This window comes from Macaca mulatta, chromosome 8, assembly GCF_049350105.2.
Source record: "Macaca mulatta isolate MMU2019108-1 chromosome 8, T2T-MMU8v2.0, whole genome shotgun sequence".
NCBI lineage: Eukaryota > Metazoa > Chordata > Mammalia > Primates > Cercopithecidae > Macaca > Macaca mulatta.
In genome coordinates, this window is record NC_133413.1 from 82,435,686 (window position 1) to 82,454,952 (window position 19,267).

Genomic DNA, 19,267 nt, shown 5'->3' on the forward strand with positions numbered 1-19,267 from the left:
TTCTCATCAAAGAGCTCTTTTCCTAAGAAATAAGCAAGGAAGAAAACATAGGGTCTGGGCTGTTTAGATGTTACTTATAGTTTGAAAATTTGCAAAAATTCATGTGCACATCTTTGTTAATATAGGATTCAAAATTGTGTGTCTGTGTACCTATGTATGTATGTATATAGCTGACAGTGGGACAATGAAGCAATTAAAATCTGTACACCGTAATAACAACCATAGTGTTATACAAGCAGTTTCCCCAAATTACTACAGTTCTTTCTCATGGACGCACCTACATTCATGTGATAATACTATCGGCCACAAGAGGGCAATATACATTCAGGTTACTAATGCCTGTCAAGCCTTTTGCCTCAAATCAGATTGAGTCAACTAGTCTTTGCTGTTCTTTGCTCCAAAGGCAAGAAAACATGTTAAAAATATTGTCTTTGTTTGTGTTTCCACCAATAATAATATAATTCGGCTCGAGTGAAGAGTCAAGGTGGAGAAGGTGAACGGAGCACGATATTGTTTTGCCTGTTCTCATCTTAAAACACAGATTTGAATCATTACACGTGTGAAATGCAGGCTTTCCATGGGAAGAAGTAGAATGGTTCTTGTATTTCTGGAAAGACACAGCAAGTGGATCTACCACTTTATAGGGTTTTTTGTTTGTTTGTTTGTTTGTTTTGTTTTGTTTTTTTGAGACGGAGTCTCGCCCTGTAACCCAGGCTGGAAAACAATGGGGCAATCTTGGCTCACTGCAACCTCTGCCACCCGGGTTCAAACGATTCTCCTGCCTCAGCCTCTCGAGTAGCTGGGATTCCGGCACCCGCCACCATGCCCCACTAATTTCTGAATTTTTAGTAGAAACGGGGTTTCACCATGTTGGCAAGGCTAGTCTCGAACTCCTGACCTCGCGATCCGCCTGCCTCATCCTCCCAAAGTGCTGGGATTACAGACGTGAGCCACTGCACCTGGCCTATATCTATCCTTAAATAAAGACAAGGCCTGGGTTTAACACGTGCATGAAATGGAGGGAATTATAATAATCTTCCCTATTTGTCTCACAGAGGACTTGTGAAGCGCAAATGAGATGTTCATCTCAAACCCTTCCTTGAAGTAACCACCTCCAAAATCCCCTCAGAACTGTAACACTGCCTGCAAACATAACCAAACCACAAGGCAACAGAGAGCTACACATTTGGATTTCAGAAATAGAGTAGTGGGGAACCTCCCAGAGCTGTCTTCTGGAAGAGCTGTGATGACAGTAGCGCTGTTGCGGTTACTATAAGGGACCTGAGAAGCCACAGATGGCCCACAGGCAGAAGTGGTGGACGTGCAGGGGGTGCCCCTGACACAGTGACAGGTGTGCGGAAATCCAGCTTATCGGCCTTGTTGGATCCCCTCCTGCAGAGTATGTGCTCCAGAAGGACCCCCGCCACCAGCTGCTTTCTTGAAGGTTGTAGGGGAAAAGGTTCCCTGAACCCCCTACACACCATCACCGTTGGTTCAAGGGGGATTGCTGACGCCTCGCCGAGGATGTCCTGAAGCTGTGACCAGGTTCCGACAGGGAGTCAGTACTCATGGCTCTCCTTCAGACTGTTTCCTAAGGAATCCGAAATAAGTCAGAGCATTTTGATGTTAAGGAACGTGAGGTCTTTGAGAAGGTGTACAACCCCGATCATTGTATTCTTGACCAGTGACCTAAACCACTCCGGCTTGAGGAAAAGACAAAAAGTAACCTCGGGTTCATCTCTGCTCCCTAGTCGGGTGCAGGGCCTCATGCCTGCAGTCCCAGCACTTTGGGAGGCCGAGGCAGGCAAATCACTTGAGTCTAGGAGTTTGAGACCAGCCTGAGCAATATAGTGAGACCCCTGTCTCTACAAAAAATAAAAATAAACAACTAGCCAGTGTGGTGGCTCATGCCTGTTGTCCCAGCTACTCAGGAGACTGAGGTGGGAGGATCGCTGGAGCTCAGGAAGTCAAGGATGCAGTGAGCCATGACAGTGCCACTGTACTCCAGCCTGGGTAACACAGGCTTAAAAAAAAGAAGAAAAAAAAAAAAAAAAATCCGCGGCCTGAGGGTTTGCTGCAACTTACACATTCACCACGAGATGGCGCGCTAATGACGTCTTTTTATTACTGGGCCAGGCTGCGTGGCACTCTTTTTCCTATTGAATCCTGTGGAAAGTGCTGGAGCTGCCGAGAGGTCCCCAAACAGCAGAAACAATGAGCGCGTAAGTACTTAATATAGTGGGGAAATGCCCACTGACATATATTTACCGCCCTTGAATTTGGGTTTCAAAGGACTCCTTTTCTTGAACTTGGTGACGTCATGACATTCACCTAACATAAAAATTAGTTCTTAAATACAGCTGATTTCAGTGGGTGGCTTTTCCCAGCGAAGCCGATGCTGCCCGGTTGGGCGCAGAGGAGCCATCCTGGAGTAGCCTGGCTGCAGGGAGCTCCTTAAGGAGCCATATCCAGGCCTTTGGCACTGAGTTTTCTTTGCCTCCACTTGCCTTCTTGTATCTGCAACAAACCTTTTTAAAGTATTCACTCTTGCTTTTCCCAGTTTTCGGTAGTCAGCTACCTTGCTGTAGTAAAGGATGACACTGTGGAATGCTAAAAAAAAAAAAAAAAAAAAAAAATGTCATTTTAAAGTAGACACTTTACTGGCATTTAGCATATTCCCAATGTCACGAAATCACCATTTCTGTAAGTTTCAAAATATTGTCATCCTTCCAAACTATAACCCCTTAGCCATTAAACAGTTTCTCTCTATGTTCCCTCCTTGAACTGGCAACAACTAATCTGCTTTTTGTCCCAAAGGATTGATCTATTCTGAATATTTTATATAAATGGAATCATACAATGTGTAACGTTGTGTGTCTACCTTCTTTCACTTAGCATAATATTTTCAAGGTTCATCCATGTTGTAGCACAAGTCAGTGTTTCATTCCTTTTTATGGTGAGAGCTTCCAGTGCGATGTTGAATAGTCATGGTGAAAACAGGCATCCTTGTCTTGTTCCTGATCGTATGGGGAAAGCTTTCGGTCTTTCATATTGAGTTTGATGTCAGCATAAAGGCCTCTTATGGTGCTGGGGAAGTTCCCTTCTTCTCCTGGTTTTCTGAGTGTTTTGTTTTTTGTTTTATTTTTTAATCACTAAAGGGTGTTGGATTTTGTTAAATACTTTTCCATGTCAGTGGAGATGATTGTGTGAGTTTTCCCCTTCATTCTATAATGTGTATTACATTGACTGATTTTCTCATGCCACACCATCCTTGCATTTTGGGGCATATAGTACTTTTGATAACTTTTCTTTAAAAATGGAGATGTGCCTAAATTATTGCATGAATATAGATGAGGTAGAATTAATTCTGCAGGTTAAGGCAGAGGGAGCGGGAAGGGTTTAGGGGACAAAGACAAAGAGAAGTCAGCCAGTAAAAGACACAGACCAGAAATAACCTTAAATGACAAAGGGATTTTTTTAAAAAGCCAAACTTTCAAGCAGGGTCTTTCTCTAATCCAAGACAGATGAGAAGCCAGTTTCCAAAAATCCAGTTTCATTTTCCTTATCTTTAAAATGATTAGATTATTTTGATTTTGATTGTCATTGCTATAATTATAGTTTCTTATCCTGTTTATATCGTAAAACTTTCCTACCTATTACATAGTTTGGGGCCATACTTTTACATTGTTGCACAACAGTCCCAAGTTAGGTAATTACAGTAACCAGATAGTCTTCCTTTTTTATTATCTTTAGAATGCCATGATAAACTAAAGTAGATTACTTACTAGATACCTTCCAGCTCTAAAGTTTTGTGGCTTTATGATTCTACGAAATCTGTATCACAGATTCTTCCCTAACTGCACAAATTCTAAATCACAAATCCCAGATGGTTAGAAAACCTGTCTCTGGCAATTTCATTAAATCTACTGTACTTCTTATATGTTTCGATTCATCCATGTTTTCTCTCTTTCTGTCTTTGGTGAAGATGGAAAAAAGTGGATCAGCTGTTGTTGGTAGAAAATTGTTTGTTCCTGTAACTCACTTAAGCAAGTATCTATTAAGCTCAAACAAAAATGATCAGCTATTCTAGGCAGACTGGGGCTTCTCCTCGGTCATGGTATTTCTTGGCTCCCCTACCTCAGTTTCTCCCAGGAGCAGTTCTTTGCTTATCTTCAAATTGGCCACTCCCTGCCTCCACTGCTGGGCTCTCCAGGAGTACGTAATTTTGTGAGCTAAAAATCCTAAGTGATAATAGATCTATTTTCTTTTTAGTTCAGCACATATAAATTGGGTGTTTTTCAAATCATCTTCATTATAAAATAAAAAGGAAAGCAAACCCAAAAAGAAACAGATATGTTTATAGACAAGTGCCACTCCCTGGGTTGCGTTGGCGGGCACCACCAAGGCAGCAGATAGCCTTGACTCCTTTCTGCACTTTCATCCCATGTCAAGCTCTCAGAAGGATCTGTAGCTCTATGGCTCATCTGTTGTTCTGAGTTAACTCCTAAAGTTCAGTTAGCCTGGTTGGTGGGTACCATCGTCCCACCAGCTTCCTTTCACCCTGACAGACATCTCTTGGGGAGGCACAGGGACTGGTTTTGGGTTCAGATTCTCAGCTAGAGAGAAATAGGTTTAAACTCTGATTCCACCAATTATTCCCTGTGTGGCCCTTGGAAGGTTATTGAAGCTTTGCGAGCCTGTTTTTCCACTCATAAATCAAGACTATCACAGGCCTATTCATGGGTCTGATTGATGGCACTTAGCATGTTTACGGTATGAATTTGTCTCTTCCAATTTTAAAGCTTTACATTTTAAAGTACTTTACTGGACTCGGTCAATACTCTTCTTTTTCTGTCCGAGGGATCCCTAGCACCATCAGATTATGTACAGCAGAAATAGTAGTGTCAAATGGTAGTGACTAAGTAGACATACTTTCCTGGTTGTCTGTGATGACTACATAACTCAGGTGGCTCCAGGGTACCAACTTTCCCAAATCTAATCACCCTCGTTTTAACAAGTGAGAAGGAATTTAAACTAAAGAGTAGCAATAACTGTTTTCTATCAAGAGAATTTTGTTAAATATTTATTGATCATCTGCTTTGTACCAGACAGATGAAGGTTGTAATTTCATAAGACACAAAATGAAAAATGATGATTCTTGCTCTGAAGATGTTTAGAATCCAATGAAGGAAAAAAGGCTTGCTCACATGGGATCAAGGCAGGGACCCTGTTTCTAAGCTTTGTGTCTCTGAGCTGCATAAACCTCTTCTCTCTTTAAGCCTTTAGTTACAATTTTACCCCCCCGAAAGAATGTAAATCCCCAGAGTAAGACCAAATTTGATGAGGATGTTTTTGGGCCAATGGATGGTAGAGTTCCCAAATGAATGGTAAAGTTTCTCAATTCTGTACTGTTCCAAACTTGCCCTTTTTAAATTTTAGTGATAAATCATGACTCACGATGACTTTGCTATTCACTGTCTGGCCTGAATTAGAAACCTTGTAGTCATTGTGGCTTTTACCCTGGCTTTCATCACACACATCCAGTCTATAACCCAGTTAATTTGATTCTAGCAGTCGAAAGTCTCTTGGTTCCATCCCTGGTATTCCCACCACCATCGTCTCAGCCTAGGCCTCAGTTTCTTTTGCCTGGACTGTCCAATTTGTGATCTGTTTAATCTATTCTGCACTTTGCCAGCCAAAGTAGCTTTCTATAAGTTTGTGCTCAGGTGAATCACATGTCGGGATATGGTACAGGTCTAAACGTGTGCATCTAGAAGCAACAACAGTATATTTTGAGAAGTCCTGGAGAAAGGTGAAAATTGTCACAGGGAGATGTCCTAACCTAAAGAGGGAAAAATCACTAGATTCTTGAAATGATAGCTCAAATTTCAGCATCTCCTAGGTTGTCAGGAGTTTGAAGAAAACCAGTAGTTGTTTATACATTATAGTTTTTGCTGAAGGTTCTTTTGTTTGGATCTGATGTTTTTCCACTATAATTGCTGATGTTTTTCCACTATAATTTTTACTCTGGAACAAACAACATTCAATCTTAGAATCTTTTTAAAAGGTCTTAACAAATCTTGTATTAGGAGTTTTTAAACACAAATGAAAGTTTGTCTTGAGAATAGAATAGTTTTAAGTACCATCATTTTTGTGCTTATTTGGTTTCTATATAACGTGAAGAAATTGTTTTCTACCTTTGTAAAATTAAATACTTATCGGAGAAATGAAGAGTCCATGGCAAAGTTTATCATCAACAGTGAAATCACGTGGAGATATTACAGATCTTCTGCAGAACAAGTCAAAAGGTACCTGAATGGCTTGAGTTTCATCTTTGCCATTGAAAGTAGTGGCAAAAACCTCAGTTACTTTTGTACCAAACTCATAAAACATTTAAATGTAGGTTGACTTTGTTCATTTTCTCAGGCTTTCAGCCTCCCCATATTGTGATGTACTAGCAATACAGGGAGACACAATCAGTGCTGTTCAGAAGACCCATAGTAAGTAGGGCATTCACTTACAACTGTAGTGCAGTTAAGGCCCCATCCAGCCCAGACACCTCATTTTAGGTGAGAAATTGTAGTTGGAAGAGAGAGAGACTGCCCAAGGCCACCCAACAAGTCAGACTCTGAGAACGCCCCACTTGCAACCCCACACGGGCTCCGGGGCACTTGGCCAGTGTGCATGGAAAACAGCTGCAGAGAAATAGCTGTCATGGTGCCAAATTCTTATCTGCTGGTGTCCTTCAGATTGGGTGGGCTGGATGCCAAGGAGAAACTCAGAGTCTGTGAATTCTAATCCTGGACCTGCTAGTAAACAGTTCTGGTCATAGGGTCTTAAATTTCCCTCCCTTTGTCACAGGCTGTTGTTAGTCTAGCAACCGGGGGATAATTCCCTGAAGTGACTGAGCAGAGCTTCTGGGATCCACCCCAGGAGAGCTGAAAAGCAGAGCAGCATCCTGAGAGTACATCTGAGCCAGTGCCTATTGTTGGCGCTGCTTTAACCCTGATATGTTATCGTGGCCATACCCATCAATCTACACACTTTTCTATCCAGCTCTCCTGCCGATGCAAATGTACTTTACTCTCTATTCCCTCACTCCCAGCATGAGCCGGATGTGTTGCTTGTCATGCAAATCAATACCTTGAAATTTTCTAAATTCTGAAGAGGCCAACCTTTTCAGAGGAGAACTGAAACAGAATGAGTTAAAGGCTCATGTCTTTCAGCTTTAAGGGAAAATGAAAGACTCTGAATGGTCAGGGATAGGCCTCTCAGCACCTGCTTAAAGTTTGTCAAGAGAACGTGGAGATCATCTCAGTGTGATGATAATGGTGACAACAATACTAATAGACTAGCATTTGCTAAGCACTTACTATGTGCCAGGCACCATACTAAGTATTTTACTTCCAATATTGCATTTAATCTTCCCAACAATACTGTCAGGTAGCTTCTATTATATCATCATTCTACAAATGAGAATACTGAAGTTCGGGGATTTGAAGTCACTTGTAAGAGTCCATGCTCTTAACCACCATCCTAGATGATAATCCCTGTCACTGGTTAATGATGGCAACCTGCTATCATTTATATTCTTCTGGTATGCCCTTCTACTGCCTTGCCTTGCTTCCTCCAATAGTCACCTCCCTCGTCAACTCTCTGGGAAGACCACCATGACAGCCTGGGACTGGGGTTTGTGCCTATCCTCTCACAGCGCTACCTTCTGTCATAGCCCTGGGCACATTGCACTTCAATTGTTGGGCCGTTTGTCCTTTTCCTCCTTTACAGCTCTTCGAGAAGAGGCAACTCTCTGATTCATTCTGGTCTATCCAGCACTATCCTGGGTAATAGCAGATAATCAAAAAATGTTTCCTGTATAAATGGCTGATGTGAAAAATTTACTTGACAGTATGTCTTTTTTTTTTTTAATCTATTGCTGAGTATCAAAGAACTCCAAATTGTAGTTGCTTAAAATAGCAACTATATTTTCATTTTTCATGACTCTTTAGGTCAGGAATTAGGACAGGACCTAGCGGGAATGGTGCATCTCTGCTTTCTGTCCTTGTAAGGCTTCTTCTCACTCCACTAGGAAGATTTCACAGCTTGCCGGAAAGGCACCCCTGGGGTCCTGGGGTCCTAAGATTGCATGTCTGGGATCTGAGTCTCCACTGTCAGCTGTGCTCTTTGGTTCTCTCAGCTGTGGTCTTAGGACATCTCTCTCTCAGGTGGTTTCTCCATTTGGTGCCTTCAGGGCCTTGGTTGGACTTCTCATATGGAAGCTTAAGGATCCCAATAAGTAAATGAGGAAGCTGCTAGCCCTTACTGCTTAAGCCAGTGCTGGCAGAGTCACTTCTGCCTCCTTTCTATTGGTTAAAGCAAGTAACTGGGCCACCCCTACACAGGGCATGGAGACTGGGAGCTCTGGTTCACTGGGGATCATGATTGTGACAAGGCACCCCATAGTTTAATAGAGCCAACTTCATCCTTCTCCAAGTCTCCAAAGAAATGTTAGTCAAAGGAAGACTGATCCCGAGAAGGTGGATAGCTTAGCCTATTTCATCAATTTGAGGGAAAACCTATAATGAAAATACATAAATGTTAGAGATACCCAGAGAGTCTGTGCATGTAAACAGCTGGTAATACAGTGCCTTTTCAGAAACATCTACAATGCTCAACTCAGGAGCATAGCATTTAGCCTATGCTAGCAGCACACCTCTGGTAATTTCCATCACTCACAGCCCTGTCCTCTTTTTATATTTTGTTTACCCACCTTGTCCTCTCAGGCTCCTAAGCCCTTTGTTTCCACATTTTAGAGCATTGCTATTTATGGTATAGGTGCTCCTTAGTTGGATTTTGTATGAGGAGTCTGCGTTAATTTGTTTGCATTGCTATAAAGAAATACCCAAGACTGGGTAACTTTTAAAGAAAAGAGGTTTATTTTGGCTCACAGTTCTGCAAGCTTTGCGGGAAAAGTGGTACCGGCATCTGCTTCTGACGAGGGTGTATAATCATGGTAAAAGTCAAAGGAGGAGCAGGCATATTACATGGCTAGAGAGGGAGCAAGAGGGAGGCGGTGGTAGGCTCCTTTAAACAACCAGCTCCTGTGTGTACTAAGTGAGAACTCACTTATCACCAAGGGGATGGTGATAAGCCACTCATGAGGGATATGCCCCCATGATCCAATACCTCCTGCCAGGCCCCACCTTCAACATTGGGGATCACATTTCAATGTGAGATTTGGAGGGGACAAAGATCCAAACCATATCAGTGTCCTTGTCACTTTTGCACAAGGGACTCTTCTTTCTCCCTCCCTAGCTCTTGGAACAGTTTCTTTAAAGATTATTTGAATCCCTTGGCCTTCATGACCTGGACTTTTTTAATTTTATGGTATCCTTTCTTTACATTAGAAGAAGCTTGCTTCAAAAATATTTGGGGATTCCCTCGGGTTTTTTATTGTTGTTTGTTTTTGTTTCTTTTGTACTTAAATTGCATTTAGTCATTTTAGTGGCTTACCTTAGAGAAATTAATCTACATTATCATGAGCAAATATATTTGTCAGCCATTTGGCAAACCTACAGATAAAATCGTCTTTATTGAGTATCAATGAAAATGATTCCCAAGTTTCTTGAAATAAATTTCTTTATTAGGATGATATAATGTTATGATTCTAACATAGATCTCAGAGAATAATAATATATGTGCAAAATAAATGGGATTTTAGAGTTCTGGGTTTTGGGCATCACTTTTCCTTTCATCTGAATTCCAGGTCCAGCCCTAAGGTTACAAAGACTCAAAATTCAAGGGCCTAAATAGGAGAGAGGAGAGATGGGTACTAGGAATAAAGAGTAACAGGTGGTAAAGAAAGCCTTCTGAGTGCAGATTTCAGGAAACCAGCTCAGGCATTGGCCCTACTGATTTGCCTGGCTAGACTACAGAGGTGTTTATGGAGAAAGCCTAGCCCAGCTAAGTCATTATCCTAACCTCTCTAGCCAATCTTTCTGATGAAATATTTACTCCCATATCCAACCTACACTTGATCTACGGTCTTCTGTCCTACTGAGATTGCTGCAAAATCAAGAAAACACTACTAATTCTTATCAATGAAATGAGACTTAAGAATTATTTAGGCCAGTGGTTCTCAAACTTTTTTCATCTCTGGTCTCTTTATACTTTTGAAAGTTATTAAAAACCCTTAAAAGCTTTTGCTTATGTAGCTGGCTTGTATCTGTTGATATTTACTGGATCAGAAATCAAAACCAGTGAGACTCAGTCTCTTAAATAATTAATTAAAATAAAAAGAAATCAAAACAAATAAAAATATTTATTTATTTATTAATTTTAAAATAAGCTAATTACATGTGAGTGTAAATAACATTTTAAATGAAAAATAACTATGTTTCTAAAACATTTTGATGGAAAGGGTGGCATAATTTGGTATTTTTGCAAATAAATCTCTTTAATGTCTCACTTATTAGAAGACAGCTATATTCTCATATCTGCTTTCTGCTTCAATCGGTTGTGATGTTATTTTGGTTGAAACTCCAGCCTCACAAAGACATGTAATTATAAGGAGAAATAAGTAAGGCATGTAATTGTATTTTAAATATGTATGTAAAATGTTGTATGTATGTAAGTATGTATGTAAACATATTTTAATGGATATTGCAAGTAAATGTGAACATTCTTTGATATGACACCAAAACTCCACAAGTGTAGTTTCTGAAATGTTGGCTGTAACATTTCATGAAATTGAAAATTAGATAAACAAACTTGTGGTACTCTGTAACATCAAAATCCATCAGTGTGGCTTATTTCACTAAACATAATTTCCTTCATTTCTATCCATGTTGTTGCAAATGACAGAATTTCATTCTTTTTTATGGCTGAATAATATTCCATTGTGTATATATACCACTTTTTTGAATCCAATATTCTCACCAATATGTGGGAGTTAAAAAATGTGAGCTCACAGATATGGAGAGTAGAATATTAGTTACCAGAGGCTGGGAAGGGTAGTGAGGAGGGAGGGTAAAGAGGGCATGGTTAATGCAAATAACAATACAGTTAGATAAGGAGTAAGATCTAGTGTTCAGTTGCACAATAGGGTGACTATAGTTAAAAATAATTTTTTGTGTATTTCAAAATAACTAAAACGATGGAACTGCAATGTTCCTAACACAAAGAAACAATAAAACTTTGAGGTGATGAATACCCTAATCACCCTGACTTGATCATTACACATTGTATGCTTGTATCAAAATATCACATGTAGCCCATAAGTCATACAGCTATTATGTATCCATAATAATTGAAGATAAAAAAATCAAAACAAATTCATTGGTTTATCTTGTACCCTGAAATGAGTTTAAAAATCTCATGCATAATTTTTGATGCTGAATGTTATAGGAAGAAGCTTAATGAAAATTTCTCCTTAGTAACAAGAAAGAGGTCAATATACAAAAGTAGCATAAAAGAGCAAGGTGATAAAATGGCAAAAGGGACTGATGGGATAAATTTTCAGAGGATCGAGGACATAAACTGTTATAAGCAAAAGAGAAAGGAAATCTTGCTTTAAAAAAAATTCTCATCTATGGAGCATTTCTCAAGTGCTTAATGAGATGATTTCATGTCATCCATTCTTAAAGTATTGTGTGAGGTTGAATGAATGATTCCTGCCTTACAGAAGAGGTAAGGTGCATGATGAAGCACCAGAAAATGTGGGACTGGAACCTGCTACATCTGACCCAGCCATTTGTGAATATTTTTCTCAATGAGTTTTTACAAATTCCGAAAGTAATATACAAACTCTTTCAACAAACAAATAAAGGTAAAAGATAAAAGCTTCTTGCTCTTCCTCCCCTCCTGTTCCACTGCTCAAAGTTACTAATAGTCCATAGAGACATCATATTTTCACCAAATGAAAGCCCCAGCTTTTATTTGCTCCATGATCCCCTTTACTATAAGCAATAAAGAATCTCAAGGCTGATCCAGAACTATCTTGGTGATAGCAGAACCAACAAGAGAGAAGGCTGCTAAATGCTACCTGAGTTTACATGACTACTTGTGGATTTCTGACTGTGGCTACTTTCTGGACCTTCTTAGATCCCTGGGTTTGAAGGATTTCTCTGGATCAACTTTCACTCTTGTGGGAGAAGGAAGAAAAATAACACAAAACGTGAACAGTGAACACAACAGTGAAAGGGATGAATGGAGAGTGGCGAGTGCACTGATGCAAACACCCTGGGTGCCCACAAGTGAGTATCCAGAGTTCACACTGAAAGGAGATATGGCCAGGTGATCAGTTACGAAGGGAGCCAATCTGGTACCTCCTAGTGGACTTTCCCACAAGTCAGAAGCTTGGTGGTGAGAAGTGAATTATCGATTTACCTTGTTTCTCATTTCCAAATGTGACTCTGAGTTACCATTTTAATTTTTAATATTTTTCAGAAGTATCAACCAAATTATCTACCAAATTCCTATTAACATAGAATGTGTTCATTTAGTTATTTGTGTGTGTGTGTGTGTGTGTGTGTGTGTGTTTATAGACAAGAGATGTTTCCTTATTTATTTATTTTTTAACTTCTAGGCATTTATTATCAGGGAAAAATCTGTGACTGTAAAAGTCTTTTGTAAATTTTAAGAGTCATTGTTGCTATCTGTTGAAGGAGCTGCCAGACTAAAGTGAAATTATAAGTTGAAGCCCAGTGCAAAAGAATATGCACAGCATCAATTCAACTCCACAACCAAGAGAAACGCCTGAATGTTTCAAAATTACAGTGCTGAAAGCGTTTCTTTTCAGATATTCATCTTAGGAAGAGTCTGTGGAAGGGGATTTTTGTTCTCTTCGGTTGAGTCAGCATCACTAATAATAATGCTTTGGTCCCTCAAAAAGCCCCCTGAAGAGTATTATTCAATTTACTCATTTTGTTTGTTGTTTAGCACATTGTACACTGTATTTCTCTTCTTTCCTCTCATCTTTTCTCTCAAGTATGTGTAACCCTAAGCACATACTTCATTTTTTTCTCTTAAGCCCCCCTCCCACCCCACTTCCTGCCCACTTCTCCAGCCCCAACTCCCATTTCGCAAACTCAGAGCTCTAAAGGAAAATGATGAGAGAGAGATTTGGTGATGCCTGTCTACCACTTAGAACACACTCTAGTCATGGTACATAAAGAAAAGACTGGTTTAAGATGTTTAAGGCCCCTCCCAACAGCAACACATGCACAGAAGCTTGCATAATTTACATGGACTCACTGGGACTTACTAGAAAGTGGCCTCTTTCTTTTTCTTCTTCTTTTCTTAAATAACATAATTCCTGGCATTGGACTTTTTACATATACTGTGGAGCAGAACATTCTTAAGAAAGTTTTTTTTTTCTTTATCTATTATGGGACTATAAAGTGGCCATTAAAATGAATTTCCAGAGTGCAGTGCAGCACTCCCTGTACATGTGAGTCAGTGCAAAGCACCACCTTAATTGGGCGTTAGAGACAGAAAATCTGTGAGTTTACTCCTGAATTGGCCAGAAGGAATATAATTATAGAAACACATATTTTAAATATTATTCTTTCACTTGTGGAACTTTGCCCAAATGTTTCCTTGTTTATTCAAATGCTTGTTCTTATTTGTATTCACTACAAATATAGCTATTCTGTCTGGTTTTCTGTATTTCTGTTTGTCCACTCTTGTGGGACATTTTTGTTTCACGGTTGTAATTCAGACATCTCAAAACAAGACCCAACCTTAATGACTGGACTCTGGGAATGTCACACCTGTTTAAGTGTCCCCCTTTGTGGAAGTGGTTCCCTCTGCCTCTGGATTTCCTTTAGTGACCAGAATTTAGTGCACTGCTCATTGCATATTAAATGATTTGTTTGAATACATTATCATATTTATTCCTAAGGTAATATTCCAGATAGGCACTGTGATGACCCCCATTCTACAGAAGAGGAAACTGAGGCTCAGAGGTGTTCATAATGTAACTTGCACATGCTCACTAACCCCGTGGCAGAGCTTGATTTCAAGCTGGGTTCTTTAGACGCTCAGATTCTCTTTAACCAACATACACTGGGCTGCCTCTTTTCCTTGAAAAGAGCCCAATTTGCTGGATATTTTGGAAATGACCTTGACATCTGGCCTCCAGCAGACACTCTTCCTCAAGAAGCTGTCTACCCAGGACTCACAGCTGAAGTGCTTTTAACCATGGTAGGGTTTCCTGACACAGATTACTTGAGGTTCCCTTTTGTCAGAAAGCCCCTGATGCCAGACACCGGCTGATGTAGGACTGGATCCCCAGGGTGGGTTCCCTCCCAGGTTATGAATAAAAGCCCAAGACTATCTTGTCAGAAAGCAGTTCTTTAGCATTTTGGTTGGTTTAGCTCAAAACAGGAAGTCACTCTCCCCACCCCCCCCCCCCCCCCCCCCCCCGCTTACCTCCTAACTAAAATCCAGCTGTATTTTTCTCTCTCAGGGTCAAGAAAACTGCCTTTCAATTGCACAAAATGGACAGACCCCCAAGTTGAGCAGTTGTTTGTGCAGTTTTATCCTTCACACTTTTCTAAATGTTCTACAAAGAGAACGTTGCTTTTAAAAGAACCAGCCATTTTAAAAATTGTATCATGGGGTTTCCAAGTTGTTACCTTCTACAAAAACGGCAGTGCAAATGGAAGAAAATAACACGGAGAATGAGTGTATGTTTAAAAAGCTATATAAACATTTGAAAAAAGAAAAGCACCGTTGAAATACAAATTGGTTTCTCACATTAGGGTTTTATTCTGCCAGTTACACTGGAGACCTGTGGGTGGGCCTTAGGGGTTTTTTTGAACTACTTGCAATTGTAAGGATTGGCGTGTGCTTTAAGCTGGAGTAGCTGCTGTGTGTGTTATGTGTGTGTGTGTGTGTGTGTGAGAGAGAGAGAGAGAGAAAGAGAGACGTACCCTATGTTAGCTTGAGGAGTGTATGCCTGTCAGGACAGCAGGGGCCTCAAGACTCTTAGGAATTTTATTAGGTCTCCACTTATAGCATCTAGGACGCCCGGCGCGAGAAGCAGCAGAATCACAGAGATTAATAAAGAATGACGTTTGGAAATGGAGTGATCCAAAAGTGATCGCCACCATTCCGCCCGCAATGACTCACCACCCTGACCAGAGGAGACCACCACCTTAAAAATTAACTTCTACAGCCAAACCATCTCAGTAAAGGGCAACAAAGACCACATCCTGACACCGCCAAGGGGCACACAGTTTCACAGCGCGTTTTATTATTCATAAAAAAATAAATTTATTTACATATGTTATTTCCTGTGGTAGTGCAGCCTCGGGGCAGGGGCGCGTTCCCTATCGCAGGATCACTTGCTATGGTTAGCCGCCCACCCCGCGCGCGCGCGGGGAAGAACCTGCACGGCGGGAGGCGGTGTTGGAGTTGGGGCGCCCGGAGCTTGGAGTGGGGAGGCCTGATGGAGAGAGTCTGGAGTCGGAGCTGGGAGTGCTGCAGGTAGGAGCAGGAGCGGGGCGGAAAGGGAAGTCCGAAGGCGATCCCAGCCAGGTTGGCGCAGTGGTGCTTGGGGAGGCTCCAGCCCAGAAGTAGGGAGGGTAGACAGACGCCTGATTAGAAAAAGCCGGGAGCTTGGGAAGGAGACCGGAATGAAGAAGTCACCCGGAAGGGAGGCCGAACGGCCCGGAGCTCGCCCGGCAAAATCCGCCTGCGGTGGTCTGGGAATTGTGTCTCCACCTAGCCCTGCGAGCAGCGGGCCTCCTCCCGCCCATTAGAAGGGCGCTGTGCTGGGATACGAACCTAGCCCAGAGAGGCTACTCGCCCTTCTTTGTCACTTAAAACTCTGTCCCGACGCGGATCTCACGTCTAGACTTCTGTCTTTAAAGCAGGTGTAGAGCGCGTTCTAACCGTTCCCTAACCATTGTGTCACCGCAAAAGGCCCGGGCTGTGTGGAATCGTCCCGCACGTGTGCGATGAATCTGGCTCGGCTGAGAACGGACCCCTGGGCTGTCTGGCGCGGGCTGGGGCAGCAGCCGAGAGTTAGTCTACAGAGCTAGGGCCCGAGGGTGGACCTGCGTCCGCGTTCTGGACACGAAAGGAGGCTCTTTCTGGAGAGGCAAAACGTGGTCGCCTAGATCCGCCGCAGCTGTAGCCGTGGGCGCTGAGCAGAGACAGCCATGCCCGCCACCTGTCGTGATCACAGTTCCAGGGAAAGGGGAAGGGTCAAGGAGAATCCAGCGGAAACTTCTTCCCATCTCACGAGCTCTCCCTTCTCTCCGTGGCCCCCAAACACTCGCATTTAACGAATAATCCCATCAAGTGAATTCCAGTACGATTTAAGCGGTGGTTCCACATAGTCTGTTGGCTGCGGAAACTTCTTTGGTGTCAGAGTCCGGTCTTCCCGAGACCACGAATGGCCATGTCTGTAAAATCAAAAAGAACGTCAGATACTAGAGAGAAACGATTGTCTCAAACCGAAACCGCTCTCCCACGCGAACCCCAGATATTCCCGACTTGGAGTAGCTAAAATTTTATCAGCATTCTGGGAATTTGCATGTCCTTTCTCTGAACTAAGATTTTCATTTTACTGGAGGTTGATAATCCGAGACGTGCCATATCCGTTCACGCTTCCTCCTGGACTTTGCCCGCAGGAAAATTTGGTGAAACTCGTATGACTTTGAGATTCTGTAGTTTAGTTCCCTTCCCCTAACGCGCGCGCACACACACACACACACACACACAAAATCCGTCATCCACTCCAAGCTCCAAGTAGGAACTGGGCTTGGACAGGATTTTTCCCAAGCCGGGAGAGCTGGCAGATCAGAGAGGGACTTTCCAGACAAATCCCATCTGGGGAAACGTTACTATCTTCCAGAAGCAATTTTTCTAAAAATGCAAATGCTCTTTTATAGAGCTCGGCTTTCCCTCCTTTAAGAAATGGCTTGCCGATTCAAACCTGCCAGACTCTTAGCTGGATAAAGTTGGGCAAGGGAGATTTCCTGTCAGTCTGCAACCAGGTGGCAGACTGAGTTGGAACCAAGATTTACCCTGGAAGTAGGATATTAGTCAATGGCTGTCACTGGGGTACAATGTTCAGAACGATGCAAACACACACGGATGGTTGATTCTTCTTCAGAGAAATGGCTGGCCACTCCCTTGATTTGGGAGAAATTAAACTGGCCTTCTCGTTCTCAGTCCCAGAACCTCCACCCCTTTCGAATTCTTCCCAACGGGCTGACCCTGCCCTGGGTATCTCCTGGCTGCTCGCCCGATTCCTTGCGCGCCGCGCCCCTACCAGGTTCACTGGGTGCACGTAGCCGTTCTCATAGCGGTCCTCCTGCAACAGCTGCCGCAGGTGAGCGATGTAACTGGAAGCCAGCCGGAGCGTGTCCAGCTTGGAGAGCTTAGTGTCGGGGGGCACCCAGGGCAGGCTGGTCTTGAGCCTGGAGAAGGCTTTGCTCAGCACGCGCATCCGGGCGCGCTCGCGGGCGTTGGCCGCGTTCCGCTGCGACTGCTTGCACTCTGCGGCTGAGCCCTTGGCCGGGAGGGGCTTTTTGCCACCACCGCCCGCGCTGCCACCTGCGCCGCCGCCCCCAGCCACACGGGGCCGCTTCCTCTTGCAGCCTCCCGCGCTGCTGGCTGCGCCCAGAGCGCAGCGCTCCTCCTCGCCGTCGGGGTCCTCCTCCTCCGCGGACGAGTTGTCACTGGGCGAGGCGTAGCTGCGCTCTACGCCGCGGAGGGGCGGCCTCTTGGAGGCGGGGACCGGGTACTCCCGCTGCAGCCCCCGAAGCTCCATCTCCTCCGGATCACTCACCGAGCCCGTGGACATCCTGTTGTCCCCCTCGCCCACACGCGTCCGCTTTCCTCCCCCCTGGCCAGTCTCGCTGTCTCCGCCTTCCGCTCCCTGGCGGAGGCGGAGGCCAGGGAGCGCTCCGAGGAAGACTAAAAACCCAGGCCAGGAATCGCGGGGTGCGAAAGCGAGGTGGGCGGTGAGAGCGAGCGCGCCCCTCCGCTGACCCCGGGGAGCGTGGACCACAAGTTGGCGGCCAAGTCCAGAAATCCACGCGCACCGCGGTGAGCTGCGCCTTTTGACAAGACTATCTGTACTCCTTGGAACAAACCACCCCGGGCAAAGCAGAGGGGGTTGGAAAGGGGGGCAAGAGGTGGGGCAGGGGCGTGGAAGGGGTGGGGACCGGTTTTCTGCGTGCAGAGGAGCGGTTGGTGGAGGCGGGGGAAGGGGACGTCTCTGCAGAGCCGAGATTTAGGCACCGAAGCCCGACGGACCTTCAGCATGTCTGTGCGGGATAAGTGAGCTTTCGGGGAGTAAAAGGGCAGATCTTGTTCCTACCGACCGTGCTTCCACCCCCAGGTAATCTTAGCAGTGGCAAAGATTACCAAACACTTAGGGACAACAGGATCCCGACCTCTGCTTGCCTGCCAGTCTTTCCAGTAGAAATCAGTTTTCAAGTTAATCATTCATGATGTATGATTGTCTGCCCAAGCCTTGCTGGACAAGAGGAAGAGCGGAACAAGCAAACAACATCCAACAGTGCACAAGTTACCACCTCTCATTTTCCTCCTCCTTTTCTTATAATATACCTTCATGATTTACAAAAATGGTTACAATGGTTCGTTGCATTTTCAAATAACATCTGTAACTTAATGATATTATCTCCAATTTGCAGAACTTGAAGCTGAGCCGCCTAGATAGACGTTAAGTAAAAGACCCAAACTTACTAACCTAAGTAGAAAAAAGGATTCAAAATCCGCGTTTGGGAATCTTGGCCCGTCGGTATTCTAGTCTACCCCGTGCCTCCGGGTCACACATCACTGGATGTTGTAGCTGGTATTTTCCACTATTTCCAGAGTTCCAAGCGTGATGTGATTTTGTTTTAATACTATAATACATGTGATGTAGGATCCGGCCCTAACGCTTTGTATTATAGTGTAGGGAATCCCTGCTATTGTATTTAATCGATTGTGTATTGAAGGGCGAGCTCCCGGAAGCAGAATGCTAAGTTAGCACAATCATCCATTCAAAGTAAAAATGAGAAAGGAGCACCCTGAATGATCATGTTCCGTTCCAAACAAGACTAAAACATCCTGCTCTTCCACACAAGAAAACACAATTTTGCATTCTCATTATTTCCTAACTCGAAGGTCGTCGCAGTTCCTGGTCAGGGGATAAGTACTTCTGTGGATACGAGCCCCAGTGGCCAGAGACTGGGTTCCCACTGGGTGCCCGTCACTGTACTCGCGGCTTGTGAGCAGCCCACTG

General features: G+C 43.4%; 1 protein-coding gene and 1 long non-coding RNA gene across 2 annotated transcripts in view; one reads left to right on the plus strand and one right to left on the minus strand.

Annotated features, from left to right (window-relative positions):
- Positions 1-15,234: 15,234 nt before the first annotated feature.
- On the minus strand, positions 15,235-18,076 carry MSC (musculin). The gene is made up of 2 exons (XM_001082936.5): positions 17,285-18,076; positions 15,235-16,412 (listed from the first exon to the last, which is right to left on the minus strand). Exons 1-2 carry the CDS (start codon positions 17,816-17,818, stop codon positions 16,326-16,328), a joined length of 621 nt encoding a protein of 206 aa, XP_001082936.3. The 5' UTR covers positions 17,819-18,076; the 3' UTR covers positions 15,235-16,325.
- The window catches only part of LOC100430406 (uncharacterized), a 218,007-nt gene continuing 216,418 nt past the window's right edge, over positions 17,679-19,267 (plus strand). The window contains exon 1 of the long non-coding RNA XR_003732403.2: positions 17,679-18,063. This is a non-coding gene — a long non-coding RNA (uncharacterized LOC100430406). The remainder of the gene's footprint in view (positions 18,064-19,267) is intronic.

Excerpts from the sequence above, each read along its gene's own strand:
- MSC (XM_001082936.5), bottom strand. The coding sequence starts at position 17,818 with ATGTCCACGGGCTCGGTGAGTGATCCGGAGGAGATGGAGCTTCGGGGG. Across the intron at positions 16,413-17,284 it reads ACGTGCACCCAGTGAACCTG|ACATGGCCATTCGTGGTCTC; the intron begins GTAGGGGCGCGG and ends TTGATTTTACAG.